The following is a 16,427-nucleotide window of genomic DNA, read 5'->3' as shown; positions in this document are numbered from 1 at the left end:
AATCAAGAATTTCCACTCAAGATATTATCTAGTTGGTTTCTCCATGCAAAATAAACAAATTTCATTTTTGTTAGGCAAACATTAGATTGTAGCATGAGGTCACAGCTAACCAAAAAGTTACTCTCTTATCATAATTTCCAGGGAAACAGGACTTTCCTATTTACATATTGTATAGGATGATTGTCAGAACTCAAATGCAGCGTAATAATTAATTTGACCTTAGGCGTTTCAAGGGTTACATCAAAGAAATGTACCAACTTGACCTTTCAAAAATGTTCTCCCATCATATCTTGTGTGAGTGTGTATTTTCTTATGCTTCCTTTGTTGAAATGCCTAATGAGATCAGTGTGTTTCAGTGTGTTTCAGTTATTTGTTTAGACTTCTGCGTAACTATTTTGATTTCAAAAATCAGTATTTAATATTCTAGTCATGAACTTTCTTTTCCACATAATGCAATTACAGAACTTTTCAACAGCTTTGATTACAACAAGTGCATGATTAAATCAGTAATTTAAATAAAGCACCACAGCAAAACTAAATGTTGAAGTCGGGATTAATTTTAAATAGGCTTCAACTAAAGAATTTTCTATCATCTTTCATCTACTTTCATCATGGTTTTGGTCTATCCTTCAATTCACTACTTTGTAATGGAAGAGATTATCTACTCAGAAAGATCTTGTCCAGTGCTGCCAAACTTGTCTCATTTTCAAAGACTGACTAGCCAAGTTTTGTTTGATGACAAGACAAATGCAAAAAACCCTCCCATCATCTGAATAGCAAAAGCATACACATGAAAGGATGCTTATCATATCTTTTTACTTATGTGCTTACTATTTCGTTAAGTAATTGACACTTTATCCTTGAATTTTGAGTTTTCCCATGAGTTCTTTTAGATTCTTTAAATGATTTCTTGGTTCAGTTTCTGTTTGGTTGTTGCATTATTTTTCAAATTCTTAAAAATACAAATAGGATGACATAAATCTTCATCAATCTTCTTATCTATCTCAGGCATTTAAAAATTATACTTACATTGATTTAAATTGATGTATCTGATGAAAATTAAATCAATGATTCATCCCTAGAAGACACAACATCGACAGCAAAGACCAAAAAACTTTTCCCATTCTCAAAATCTATAGCACTTATTGCAAAACCACAGAAGTGCAACTCACCAGAAGTCAAAAGTAATAGCAAAAGCATAGATAACGTCATGGGTAGAGGAAAAAAAAAATCCCACAGCTTGATACTTACACAATTCCTTAAATCTAGTCATTCCTTCCCAGTTGTCGTCCAGAAGATAGCTGTGCATGAGGCAGACATGCAAACAGTATGTCCTTTGTTACCTGTCCAGGCGGCTATTTGAAGTCTGCTAAAGAGCAAACTTCTCAGCAGTTACACAATGACAAAACAACACAAAGGAAAAACCCATGTATGATTTCGCGTCAGCTCTTTCCCTTTCTGCACGGCAATTCCCATTAAGTTCGTAATGTGGAATATTTTGAGCTGTTAGTATTGCTCACTTTGAGCTTTTATAGTTGCTTGGAGATCTACATCATTGTATTTGATTTCAGCTAATCAAGCATACAAATGAACAGGAATGCAGACACACAGCACTGTAAAAAACACAGAAGGAAGTTTTTTCAAAGAAAATCCCTCTATTAGGTAGCGGTTCCAGTGATGCAGTGAGAATAGGAAGGAAAGCCTGTGTTACTTCATTGTTTTGTTTGGATTTGGGGGGGCCAGTGTTAACTTGCGATAATATTTCCATTCGTAATTATGTTTCTCTGAGGGCAATCCAAAAAAGAGACTATGGTGAATCCAGTAGGAAAAATAACCCATTGAACTTGCTAAGTTTTTCCATCATGAGTGACCATTATAGAATTGCCCCACTCTCTTTTTCCTGAGAAGTTCAGTAGCTTTTAGATAAGTTGATTGGTTTTTATCAAAACCCAATAAATGAATAAAGTGGCTTCAATAGAAATACAATTACAGAAAAAAAAAAAATCAGTAACTGATTCATCCCTGTGAGGAATTTAAGAGAATGGAATGAATAGCATAAATTACCAAAACAAAGCACCCCAACATATATCAAGGATATAGAGTTTGTTGCGGGGACATCAAGATCTTTACACACAAGCGCAAAGCCTACCGCTGCCAAGAGGAATTTTGGATCTGACCTTAAATGTTGTGAGATGTCAATTACATTTGTAATCCAAAGATTCAACTCTCTATAACCTCCACAGTTCAACAGTTAAAACAAACACGTCCTCTCGACAGACATGACTTATCTGATTGGCCCATCACACTGCATAATTCTAAACAGGATTTTCCAGGTGGCATGTACAGAGCACTGTATCAACTCTCTGGCTTTAGGTAACATGGTTTAAATGCATGAAAGGACAGTGTTGGCAGAAATCTTAGATCTAGTTTTCCTTGCATCTCCCAAACATAAAATGCACAGCAGCAATTTTGCAATGCGAGCAAGTAATTTTTGTCAAATGTAACATATGTATTGAAAATTATGGAGTTTCTTCCTCTTCTGCAAGAATACATCACTCCTCTCACCATATGTAAGTAGTGTTGTTCATTTTTTGTCCTTGAGACCTATTCATCACTTTGAAGTGATCTTCAGAACACACTAAATTTGGTCTGCTGTAACTATATTATGGAGCATTATTCATTTTATAGGTTGTCACAAAGGATGGAAAAGTGGTATTAAGCTTTTAACAAAATATAGATCAGAGAAAAATAAAGAAAAATAAATACTGTGCTTATTATCTTCAGCTATACCAGTTGCTTAAGTATATTGACGTCAGTGAATGTTGCAAGACACTGTGAAGATGGCCAAAGCCATAAATATGCATTTTCTGTAAAGATATTAGAGAACATCTTTGCACCATTTTTTATTTTTCTGTCTGTTTCTGGTACCTGTTGCAAACTGCTTTACATAATTTAAAAGATGAATGCAATACTAAGTGTAGAGTATTAAGATTGCCTATCAAATGTTACGGCTACTGCTATGTCCACATGGGCTGTGGATATCCATGGGCTTCAGGGTAGCCCCGCAAAAGCATATCATTTCAGTATTTGGTTCATTGCTATTGTTTCACAGTCCCCTTTGCCTTGGATGAAATATAAAATTTATCCCAGTGATGGAAACTCATCACCAATAGTCTCAAAGGAGGTAACTTAATCTGGCCGTCCACTCCACTGATATAATTAGGAATGCACTCTGTCAGCCTTTGAGGGTTTAACTACAGCTGGCTGGGTTCAAGGCAGTCTCAGAAACCAATCTGTTCTTAGTAACACCATCTCCTTCACAAAATTACAGACATACTTTCAGCAGATATACCCAGCTAACTGTTGAACGATGTTTTTCCACCCACTTGTGCAGTGGTCAATGTCTTTTTCAGCCCTGGATCAATGCCATCAAATGACTCAGAAACCAAAGACTGAAGTGACAGCTCACGAATAAAGGTTATGAACCTTATTTACAGTGTTTCAATATGGCTCAATTCAGCTTCTGAACATCATCATATTCCTGATCCAGCTGATGAGATTTAATTAGAAAAGAGATTGTAATGGATAATCAGATACTGACTGGTCTATCTATAGCTTAAGAAATAAAAGATATTTTAGTTTCTCTAGGAAAATCAGAACTGTACCCTTCACATGAATTAGCTGTTGGGGAAAAAGGTCTAATCTAATAAAAATTTTAAATCTTCTTTAAACGACTACTTCTGGCTCCCTGCTGTACCCTTTATTCTTCTGCTGGAGTCTGCAGGGATTCAGATTCTGAATGCCTTCACAGTGTTGTCAATCAATTTTTCTAACTGAATATCACAAGTACCTCCTTTTTCATGTGTTTTGCTCTGGTGGAAATCTGATCTGCACAAATGAATGAGATATTCTGTTATGGTTCGAGAAAATACTTGAGGAAAATGCAGTATTGCTTTCTACCTGTTTACTTTAAGCATCTAGACCTGAGAATACCAAGCCTAACCTATTAATTAGCAGAGTGGCCTGTTCAGAAAAAAATATGGCTTTTTTTTTTCTCCTTATCAGTCCTGAAGCATTAGTCTAAACACTTTGCATTCCAGCCTTCAAGGTTCCACCTACAGCAGCGTCAGCAGGCTGGGCACAGGCTGCCCTGGGTCAGAAGCCCTACAGCTGCAGTAAGCGCTGTATCTGCTTATTGACTTGGGCAAATTGCTGCCCTCACATCACTGTACAGATCCTGGTCACAGGCAAAGGGAGGTTGGGTTTGCTTGCGGCCACACCATAAAAAGATATCCTGAGTTTCTCTGTATTGTCTGAGTTTCAGAATTGTTCTATGGCAATCATGAAGTTGACTAAAGCTGTGGATTTATTATCTTGCTGTTAAACCTTATAGTGTCACACTGAACTTTTTGCTTTCTTCATTGCTGTTTTTTGTTCCTTTTTGCCTGTAATATAGATTTTCAGTAGATGTCAGGACATAGACATCACAGCTGGGCCTTACGTATGTACAGTGCACAAAATTCAGTGTCTTGTGTCTGAGAGAAAAAACCCACAAAAGAATGCAGAGTATATAAAATCCCAATGCACCTCCTTCTTGTTTCAGTAAGTCTCTATATAAGTGGCAGAAGATTAACTGTGAAAAGTAAAATAATATTGTGTCTTTTAGAATTCTTGATAGCACTGTGTTAATTACAGACATCCTCATTACCCACACGGATATCATACCCCGGTTTGAATCTGGGAAGAGAAAACGGGCCTCGAAGGACATCCTAAGACAATAAACTCCCCGTACAATGGGCGATTACTTACAAGTACAGTGACTCGTTGCATGGCACGTAATGTAATTAGCTGCAGATTTACTTGCGTTCAGAGTAGTCTGAGGCAAGCTGGTGTGGTTTGCATGGTCTGACTGCAATGCTGAGTGGGCCAGTTAACTTCAGGCCTGGCTTAGCTAAGTCTCATGAAAAGAAAAAATCAGCAGTTAAAAAAAGCCATAAGAGCTGGAATCCATTAAGGATGAAATGCATCTTGACCACACAACACAGCTGCAGAGTCAATGTCCCTCCCAAAAATCTGTGGCGTGTTTCCTAAATACAGAACATCGAGGTCCTGTGTGTTGAAGATGGATTTTCAAAAATTTACTTTGTAGGTTCCTTTGTTTGTTTACTTTTAATTGCCACTTCTCATCAGTGACAACAAACGACTTGGAGAAATGCTCATGAAGAAGACTGGCTAATTTTTGATTTGTGGGCTAAGTCATTCCAATGTGTGTCATATATTCTGTGAATTGTCAGTGATGCATGGGTAGCCTTAGGCTTCATGTTCTATCTATGGACTTTTGCATATTGTACACACATGTAAATATGGATAAATTAATATTTCCAGAAACTTCACATTTCCACTAATGTTATCCTTAAATACTCATGATTTAATTTCTTTAGCTAAATGAAAGAGAGAAGGAGGGAAGCAAGGCAGCAAGCATGGTAGCTTCAGGGATTGCAGCAGATCACTGGGAATTATGGGGAAATGCATCCTCTGAGTGGAAGATGTAAGAAGGACCTTATGCAATTGTTTCAGCAGGAGGCCAAAGACTGCCACATATTTAAAAAAAAACAATCTCCTGTGCTTGGGCAGCTGCCCCTGCTTCCTCCTGCACACCCCCTCTCCAAAAGTGAACACTTTCAATGTGAAATCCTGCGGCAGCCTGAGTACAAAGACTTCCCTTGTCTCTGTTCATCAGGATAAGCTTGCTGTTTCCTTTCACTTCCTTGCACATGCATGATCTGGGCACCATCTGGCCCAGAAATGGCCAAGGACAGACAAGCCTGTAAAACATCTTCAGAGAATGCCCTAGGCTCCCCTTCTCCATGTTTCACCTGCAGCTACAGCAAAGATTTTATATTAATCTCTGAGACATCCAGACAAATATTTAGAACATAAGTTTTCAAAATATTGAATAGTAAAGTGTTGCAAAAGGAAGACAGGCGAGGTCAATATCATGTTTTAATTATCTAAGACTTCATATTGATGCCTTATTCTGAAATAATCATATTAAATAAGAAGTCATCCTGAGCTGTAACAAGAAATAGCATAATCAGAGGATGTCCTGTAAGAAAAGTTATTGACCAAAAAACCCCTGAGTTCTGATGGCGTGATGCCATTTCCACTGAATTCAGGGGTAAAATCTCCATTACTACACCTAAGTAAGTATCCATTAACTCAGTCCATCTATACAAACAAGACTCATATCCCACTTGATGTTCCACTGCATGATTTATTATTGACTTTTCATTAGACAAGAATTAAAAAAAGAAAAAGAAAAAAGGGCATTTCATGTTGGGCTGAATGCTACAACTATCCATCTCTTGCTGTCATACTAATATTAACCTTAAAAAGGGTCTGACATTCTCACTTTTAGATTCTCTCTTGACCACTAGATATGATTATCACTGGGCCAGAAAATAAGCCTAAAAGGGATTTTGTTCTGAGCTTTTTTTAGCCAGAGAAAGAGAAACTGATAGGGATGAGGCTCTCAGTAGCCATACCTAGAGTATGTATAGGCTAACACAGAGTCTAGGTAACTTCACACTCTGATGTCAGCAAGGCTGTTGTTAGTGAGGAACCTACTACTCAGTGAGTGAAATTCAGACCTTGTATAAATATATTAGTCTCTGCCCAAATCTGTCCATTGGAAAGCTAGTATTTTTTGCTCATTAAATACTCAGCACAACTTCTGCAGAAAGAAATGCTATGAAAAGCTTCTGTAGTCCTTGGGTCAATAATGGCAACACTTAGTAGCAGAGATTCTGTCTCTCTTTTGCTCAGACTTTTAACATCTAAACATCCTGCATAGGTCTGTCCTGAACTGGATGATTTCACACATCTGAAAACCCCGCAGGCTGACAGCCGCCGAGTATTACACATAGCATCCTGAATAAGAAATCATAAATGTCTTCAAACGAACAAGCTGATAATAGGCTCCCTGCTCCAGTGTTTGTTCCACTCTCCTCAGGGACCAGAGGCTCTGTCAGCGTCTGGAAACTTAACAGATACAGACAGGGTAAGAAATTACAGAGATGAGGGATCCCTCACAGAACATCAGTCTTTCCCTTGCATTAATTACAAGGGATGCCACCTCAAGCAATTCTGCTGACCTCTGCTAAAATAGTCCTTTGGGTAATAGGTGTTCTTTTTCAAACAACCTGTCTTTTAAACTGCTTCAGCTTTTGACTTCAAAATCACCACTTAAATGCCATTCCAAAACCCATTGCCACATGTGTCTGTGGGACTCAGGGGTCAACTGTAAATGGCCCCACCACACAAAATCCTTTGGGAGATGTTTCTTTTTTTCACTCCAACTTCTTTTTGCACACAAAAGGAAAACTGAAGTCATGTACCTGTGAAGGTGGCCCTTCTCCTGTCCTTCGCTCCCCTCTTCCTTCCACCCCCTGCGAAGTCCCTAGAACATGCAATAGGATGGGGGGATGACACAGTAGGATGGAGGCTGTCTCTGCCAAGGCAAAGCAGGCAAAGGGGCCAAAATCCTAGCTAGGGTGCCTGGCTTCAGTCACAAACCTGGCATGTGACTCTGGATACTCTTCTCCCAGATTCTCTCCCATGTTTTCTCAGTGATCCCACCACGGAGGTACCTGAGGACTGCACAGAACATCATCCCACTCTAATGACGGACGCGCTGCCTGCCAGCTGTGCTCTGCCTGGCCAGCTGGAGCAAAGCACCGCAGTGGGCCAAGCGTCTGCTTGTACTGTGGTTAGCCAAAATCCAGGATGTTAACTTGATTGTTTGCTATGGATACTCCACACTATTTCAGGATGTGATTCTATATTTGCACAGTGCTAACCAGACGCTTTTCAGATACTGCCCCAGCTAGGACTTTTACTGGTGTTCCACAGTCATGTCTTGCAGTTCCCACCACTGCACATTTTCCACACTTTTACACTGAATTGTTTTGATCTCCAATGCAAAAATAACACTTTGTGGTTCTTGATTCCTGGCTGTTGTGCCAGTGCTGTCAGTCTGCCAGATGCAATCTGAAGGTGTCTGTGCAGGACACGTGGGGCTCTCAGATTCTTTTTTTTTTTTTTGGTGGTCAGCTCCAACCCTCGTGTAATCAGAGATAAGTGACTTAGTTAAAAATGAATGGGGCAGCTGGCTAAATGCTCGACCAAACAAAATGATCAAAGGGACAGTGCCAGATGTTTTCCATCAGCTCTACATATGGAGGTACCAGGGAGAGCAGCAGGAGCACCAAACTAAAAAGAAACCAGAGAAGCCAACTCTAGTTTCAACTATAACATGAGGAACTGGCTATAAATACTACATTCCTCAGTGAGGCTCTCAGGGGACATTGTGTAGGTATTTCTAAAACCTACAGGAAAAGCGTGTCTACTATTGTCTGACTTTGTTATATGTATCCTCCTGGTAAAAGTTTTATAAAGAATTATCATTCTTAGCATCTATAAAAAAAATATGCCTTTAAAAGTCCTATTTTAGAAAGCAACTAGAATTACAAAAAGTTCTTTTTCCACAAAACATATTTTTTGCCCAACTTGTCACAGTACAGTCTTTTCCTAGACTATATATCATTTTGTGGGGTTTTCTTTTACCACTTTTAGTACATTTTAAAATTTTTATTTCATAGGTCTTGAGTCCAATTTACTGCATGAGGCCCAAGTCATTTCAAGATTTACTGTGGAAAAGGAGCCAGCTTTTTATTTTTGTCTTCTGGGGAAGTTTATGATAGAGTGAGATAAACATCCAAAATAGTTAAGGTTGTTTATCCTGCATCACTTAGAAGACATTCCTGACATCAGTTGTATACAACTGAGCAGGGAAGCTGCTCAATCAGGCCTGACAGAAATTAAACCCAGATCACCCAGCCTTGGGGCACACAGACCTTACTTCAGTGTGATAAAATCTGCTTCTGTTGGGATAAAAACAAGCCAAATTTTTGGTGCATAAGGGCTCCTCTTCCAGTTTTATTTCAGTTGTTTTTTTTCAGGACACTTACTCTCACCATGACATCTCTCTATAGTATCCTGGGGCTTGCAAGAGAGGATGAATATGGCAAAAGGATCTGATGCCATGCTTGCCCAGTGTAACGACTTTACTACTGACCCCAAATCTGCAAGCCTTAGACTTGGAGAGCAGAGATCCAGGAAGCTACCAGCAGGTAATTCACAGTAACACAGAAATTTCAGAATTTTTTCCCGTTCTTTGTTGACTCTAGTTTAATGATGCCTGCCTGACAGTTACCCCCTGACAGTAGGAGAAAAGAGACATGCTGTACATGAAGAGATAGGAAAGACATTTTCCTGAAACAAATGGAAGTGCCAAACTTGCTCTTGGCTAGGGGAGAAGCGGGGTCTTGGCTGTGTTGTTCAGTGGTGCTGAAATCCACTTAGTCCTCTACCTGTGTAGCTTGCTCCTAGCTTCGGTAGTATATATGCAGTTCTTTGCAAGAGTATTGATTATAGAGATGTTTATTTCATGTACAAAATGCATTGCATGCTCTTCAAGAGCTGCTCTAAATCCATTCTGCAGGAACAAAGCCTCTGAACCAGCTTTTTATTTCTCTTGGTTCTTATCTCAGGCACATGTAAGTGTAAGCCAGTTACTGCAGTGGAAATGCTTGTGATTTGCAGTGCAGGATGAGTAGATGTACTAGTAACAAATGGTCAGAGGAACTCACTAACTCCCTTACTTGAGTCAAGGAAAGTTTGAGCATGACTCACTTAGGAATGCTTTGTACTCCCCTAATTGCATAATTACCTTAGAGCTCAGTGGCCATTTGGCATAGAGGTCATCCCTGCTTCCTCTGAGCACAGGAATAACTCCTCCTAGCTACTCTGAGAAATAAGGAAGACATGGGCCCATGCCCCCACTTTTCCTCTACATAATCCAGGAGTGGTATTTGTGCACAACTACAAAGTCTTTCTTTCTCTGAAGTGAGGATGGAAAAGTTGACCATTACTTAACAGAAATCAGCACTGTCACCTTTGCACTGAGACAGTGTCTGTATTGAAAGGGATAGTATGATATTTTGGGGTGTTTGGTACTGGTACTTGTGACGTTTGAGTTCTAATAAACAGGATTAAAGAAGAAGTGAGGGGGATGCCACAAACAGAGGAACCTTCCCCACTGTAATTATATGCCATAGAGTTAGCCTAACTGCCAAGCAAAGAAAACAAAGATCTCTCCAACACCTTGTTCTCAATGGGAAAAAATAAAAAAAATATTATATGAATAATAGAAATGCTATCAACAATTCCAATCATGCAAAGCAGATGACAAGCATGGTGAAAGGACCTGAATGCCTCATTAGAAAAATGAAACATGAGCTTTCTAGTTGTATTAACTGAATAAAAGGAAGATTTGGCTGGAGAATTCTCCTGGACTTCTGGCAAACTCAACAGTGCAGTTTTCAGGGCTCACCCTGTGTTGGGAACTGATAAAGTAAATCAGGTTGCAAAATGAAACAGAAGGTGAAAGATAGAAATTAACTATGTAGATAGATGAGGAGGACAAATTTTAAGTATAGTTATCTTTAGTCCCATGATGCTTTCTTGTTCTGGAGAATGGCTGGAATTTGTGGACCCTCTCCTCAACTTTTTTATTGACATAATCCAACTGTAAAAATGGAAGATCCAACTGTAAAATTGGAAGATAGATTTCTCCATTGCAGATTGGTGATGGCATCATTATGTAGTCAAACTTTCAATCTGTTCTCCCCTTCATTACACCTTTGAATTTAGCATCCTTCATTGCAGACTGCTGCATTTCAATTCTGAAGCAGCTAAAGCACATATTCTGTCCCCCTGACAGCCCACTGGCTAACATGCCCTAAGATATAATGGGGTATTTACATTTTCCTCCCGCTGGGTTTATGAACTGAAATACTTGTGGCTGCTATTCTTCATGCTGATGCTAATGCTGCTGGTGTATGTTTTAGACATGCATGCTGGATGCCTGCTTGGTTGGCTCTTCAAGAGTTGCAGATGTAGATTAGTGTAAACTTTGGTGTCCATGGGTTTCTCAGCTGTGTACTTGGATTGGCAAGAGTGTTAATACTGCCCATTTGTTTAGAGGTTCATGATGGCTACTCAAATCTTTACTTCTTTTTTATCAGCGTCTTTTTAAATAGTGGGGAGCAAAGCAGTTTAATGACAACTGAGGCTGCATTAGCTTCCCCTTTCTGTGAGAAACCTCTGCTTAGAAGGTTCTCAAAATTAAAGCGTTTGCTAGAGAAAATGTGCCGGGGTGACAGTCACATCCAAGCCTGGCTCTGGTGAGTGGACTCGTTCTGCTGGTATAACGGGAGATCATTCCAAAGCAAGAGAAAAGTTTTGGGGAAAGAAAAGAAAATGAAAAACCTTGATTCCTAAGATGAGAGAGAACTTCTCAGCAGTTTATCAAATTGAAGGCTAATATCCAAGACTGATTCTGTTCTCACAGATATATCTCTGAAGCATGGCTTTCATTAAAGCTACATCTGACTAAACTCTACCAAATGCAGAGGGAAGTCAGGCGCTGGGTTCCAACTGCTTTTGTTATCAAACAAAAAAATTACAACGCGTCTGTTGGTTGCAATTTTTTTTTTTTCAAATCACTCTCCTGGGGAGTCAAGGAATTAGCATGCCAGAGTGTGGGTGGCTGTCTCGGGGATCAAGGAACACCAGACAGAGTCTATAGTAAAGCTTCTTGCATTAGTATGGCGGCAGAGGAAACCATACAGAAAATGCAGCCCAGGAAAGAGTTCTTAGATGATGAAGTAGGGATTAAGTTAGAGCCTATTTTACCATTTGCTAAAATGCTCAGTGCATTTGCCTTCATAGATTCTGCATTCCAGAGGACTGCATGCTGGGTTAATAAAATCCTTCTCTTGAACAGGCTTTGGAAACTCAGTCACTGACTGCCCATACAACAGACTTTGGCTATTGCTATGAGACAGCTGCGGGAAGTTGAGGACAAGAAAGAGGAGACAGCACCAAAATCTTACAGACACAAAGACATAGAGGGAGACACATGGCTTTGCCTCATGGCAGGAGCTTCCAAAACATGTTCCTCATCAAAACACCAGGATCCTCTTTTCTTTTTTTTTTTTTTTTTTTGGTTCAGGAACTGCTATTTGTGCTTCTGCTTTTCTAAGGTGCTACATATGTGATTTAAACCCTTGGACCCTCCGAGCTTAAGTTTCAAGAGCATTTTAAAGCAATTAGCACACCTACAAGAAAAACTGCAAAACACCACGTTTCCGCTGCTCACAGGCTCAGAGGGAGATTCAGTTTAGCATTCTTCCTTGGGGAAGAAATGACATGCTCCCCCGTAACCCAATGCCAAACCACTGCTCTCTGTTTAGAGTAGCAAATGACATTCTTACTGCATCTAAAAGCCCAGACTGTGTTTCTTTTCTTAACATGATATTGTGTATTTTGGTACTGCACTCAAACAACAGTGTAACAGAACAAAGGAGTTATCTTTATGAGACAGTCAGGAAAATACAAAAGAACAGGAAGATATGGCTAACCTAAATAATGACATTGAAAACAAAATAGCTATTGGGCTATAAATAAACAATATGAAGTAAATAGAATTATTTTTATTAAGGCAAGGCACATACTTAAATCCTGGGAATAAAGACCTCTCAAACCTTAGTTCTCTTTTTTTTTTTTTTTTAATTAAGCCACAGAATAACATTTCCTACTTTCTTCAACTTTTTACACTATGAACTTTCATACCACTTCTTTTGGAGAAAATTGCAAAATCCAGATACGTACGTTTAGGAGAAAGGTCAGATTTTTCTAAAACAATAAAACTGCCCAAACTGCTATTTTCGAACTCTGCAAATACACTCATTCTCACAGGCCAGGGAAGTACACATGCACACAACTGCATTAAGACAATACTTAAGTTGCCTGCAAGCAAAGGAATTTTCCTATTTAGACTAAGTCTTTAACCATACAATCCCCCATTGGTGCATGTGGGTGTGCAAAACAGCAACTGCAACTTCACAAAAAGGCAAGGGCTGATTCTGACCTGATGGGTGAATGGGGAAAGAATTAAATAGGAAAAAAAAAACCCAACAAAAAAAGCCAAAACCAACTTTCTGAGCCCCAGACTCTGTCAGTCCAGCCTTGCTTTCTGTGAAATGCCCTGAGCAGAAGGAGCCTGATTCACGTGTTTTGTTTCCTTGGGATTGTCTTGTTGAGTATCTTGGGCAGGAAACTGGCCTGATCTGTTGACTTACAAGATTTAAAATAAGTACTCACATATTCCCCTCCCAATGCTGAGCAGTGGCCGTGGGCTGAATCACTTTCCCGGTGGAGGCAAGAAACATGCGAGAGCGAAGCGCTTGCCAAGGGGCAGAGCGATCAGGGAACACTCTCAGGCTGACACACAGTCAGAAAATCCCACAAACAGCCCCAGTGGAACGTCAGGGCATGGTACCAGTTCCCCATCCCTCAGGTTTTACCTGCTACTGGGCGAATGGCTGGAGGGGATGTCCTGCACAAAGCTCTGCTCCATGCCTGGGATCCTGGCTGGGCTGTGAGGATGGTAAGCTGTCAGGACCACGCTGCCCGAGTCCTTCATCTCCATGGTCAAAGGCACATGTCAGCCCCGCTGACGGTGACAAAGATGACCGGGGGGCTGCCAACAAGCCCCGACGGGAGGGTGAGCGGTCCTGTCACGAGTGCTGGTTCATGGCCTGGCTCCGTAGCAGCCTCTTGCCACCGTTTGCTGTCAGGAGAGCCGTGTAACTGAGACACGGCTCCTCTCCCTGTCAGGAAAGCTGAATTAGCATATATTCAAAACCACCGCCCACAAAACAACCCACAGGGAAGTTACTACGTTCCTAGGAAACTAGAAACCTGAGATAATCCTGCATGGCACTGAGTGACCGCCAGGAAAAACTTCTTTCTTTTTTTCTTTTAAAGAGTCAATTTCTTAATACTCCTCCTACTGCTGAAATAAGATCAACTAAGTGAGATTATTTGCTGGTTAAGCAGCAGGATGAGTGGAGAGCATTACTTAAACACAAAACGTGGTTTGGCAGAGCAGGGAGTGACATTTAAGCTGCTTGCATGATAGATTCAGAAACTGAGTAGGTTCTGCTCTGTTTAAACAATCAAGGAGCAGGAACCTTGATTTCCTACATGCCAGATCATTTCTGTGGCAGAGAACTGCACTTGCTTTCCCCTGAAAACAGATTAAGCTTTCATTTTGCCTGATATGGCTGTGTACACAATGAGAAGGGCACTGGGAAATGAGTGAATGCCTTTCACAATAGTGTGCGTTCATCTGGAGCAATCTGAGGCTCTTGATACTTTTTCATGCTTGCGCTTGATCTTTTTATGCTAATTGTATGTTTTTCTTTAATGGAAAGGAATGGATTGGTTTGGGTTGAAAGGGACCTTAAAGACCATCGAGTTCCTCCCCCTGCCATGGACAGGGACACCCTCTGCCCAGGTTGCTCAAAGCCCCATCTAAACTGGCCTTGAACACTGCCAGGGAGGGGGCAGCCAGTGTTTCTGGGCAACCTGTGCCAGTGCCTCATCACCCTCACAGTAAAGAATTTCTTCCTTATATATACTCTAGACCTACCTTCTTTCAGTTTAAAACCATTGCACCTCATCCTATCACTACATGCCCTTGCAAACAGTTCCTCTCCAGATTTAAAAAGGAAACCAGGAAACAAAGATATTGGGGTCCAACTCTGTAGTAACACCCAGAGAAAATTGTAGACAAAGTGAGAAAACACACAGCCTTTTATTTTCCTCCCCCACTTCTTCAGTGTTTGGGTTTGGTTTTTTTTGAAAAGAAATGTTTCTCATTAATGTCTATTCCTGAAAACTATTGTCTTGCCTCTGAAATTATGGGAAGGATGTCCCTAATTTTACTCTATAAGCCATAGTTCTCTGAGTGCTTTGTGAGTGAAACACCAGCCTCTGTGCATTTTTGCCACAGTAGCTGGTGGCGTCCCCAGCACAGGTACCATGCAAAATGCCTGTCCGGCTCCTTTAGGGCTGCAAAAATTCCACTGTCAGTCTCTGCAGCTGGAGAAGTAGCTCAGGTATGGAAGGGCATGAAAATGATCCGTCTCATCTCCACCTTTCCACTGAGAGCTCCATATTCTGCCTCAAGGGGCAGGACCGTTTCAGTCAAATATGTTACTGCGCCCAAGTTAATGTAGGCAGTGCCCAAGTTAGTTTTAAATTAGCCAGCATAGGACATTGATAACAGTACACTTGGCAGCACTTTTTGCCAGACTCACCCAGGAAGCATAAATATTTGAACGTGCAGAGCCTCTAGGCTTGCTCTTGCTACGTTGCTAACGTGTCCTGGATGAAGTATTTTAAAGCCAGGTTGCCCAAGATAAAATACTGTCTGCTTCCATGGAAGCATGGCAGCCCTCTGGAAGCCACCATGCAGCCATGTACATATATTAGAGATGAAGAAGGCGGCTCTAAGCTAACTCTGGAAGCATTGCCTACTTCCTGTGGCATCAGGATTATACCCCAAGGTGTTCTCAGTGAGGACCAGGGTGAATGTAATAACCAGTGAAGTCCTCGTTGTGCTGTGTGATTACTGGGGTATTCAGGAGGGGGATGGGGTCTGAAAAATTAGGATAGATGCCATCATGCATCTCATATGCCAACTTTGTTGTCCACTGTCTGAATGTCAGTTTGATGTTGCCCCTCTGCTTTGGTGCGATCTCACCTGGAGTACTGTGTCCAGCTTTGGAGCCCGCAACACAAAGACATGGACCTGTTGGAGTGTGTCCAAAGGAGGGCCACAAAAAAGATCCAAGGGCTGGAGCACCTCTCTTATAAAGACAGTCTGAGAGAGTTGGGCTTGTTCAGCTTGGAGAAGAGAAGGCTCCGAGGGGACCTTATAGTGGCCTTCCAGTATCTGAAAGGTGCCTATGAGAAAGCTGGGGAAGAACTGTGCATGAGTGCATGTAACACTAGGACAAGGGGTAATGGTTTTAAACTAGAAAAGGGGAGATTTAGGTTATATATTAGGAAAAAAATTCTTCACTATGAGGGTGGTAGGTCACTGGAACAGGTTGCCCATAGAGGTAGTGGAGGTCCCATCCCTGGAGATAGTCAAGATTAGGCTGGATGGGGCTCTGAGTGATGTGATCTAGTGAAGATGTCCCTGCTTACTGCAGAGGGATTGGACTAGGTGACCTTTAAAGGTCCCTTCCAACCTTAAACATTCTATGATTCCATGTCTGGCTCCTGGATGACCAGGCATGCTGCTACCAATGCAATTATTTTTCCCTTCCCACCCTGGCTTTACATTCCCCTTCCTGGACCAGCAGATGGGTACCCCACTTCTCTGATGGGAGGGAGTAAATTGTAAATATAAATTTATATTTGGCACAAGTGGAAATAGATATTTTGAA

The 16,427-nt window shown here is 40.8% G+C and overlaps 1 protein-coding gene across 1 annotated transcript in view; it reads right to left on the bottom strand.

Moving 5' to 3' along the window:
• Positions 1 to 13,615, bottom strand: part of ARHGAP28 (Rho GTPase activating protein 28) — a gene marked incomplete at both ends in the record, with an annotated part of 70,842 nt that extends 57,227 nt beyond the window's left edge. The window contains one exon of the mRNA XM_084280319.1: positions 13,491 to 13,615. Within this exon, the coding sequence (XP_084136445.1) occupies positions 13,491 to 13,615 (125 nt within the window). The remainder of the gene's footprint in view (positions 1 to 13,490) is intronic.
• Between the last annotated feature and the right edge of the window lie 2,812 nt (positions 13,616 to 16,427).

This window comes from Gallinula chloropus (assembly GCF_964237585.1).
Source record: "Gallinula chloropus genome assembly, chromosome: 2".
In the NCBI taxonomy this organism is placed as follows: domain Eukaryota; kingdom Metazoa; phylum Chordata; class Aves; order Gruiformes; family Rallidae; genus Gallinula; species Gallinula chloropus.
Note: the sequence above shows the minus strand (reverse complement) of the source record. Positions and strands in the feature narration are given on the sequence as shown.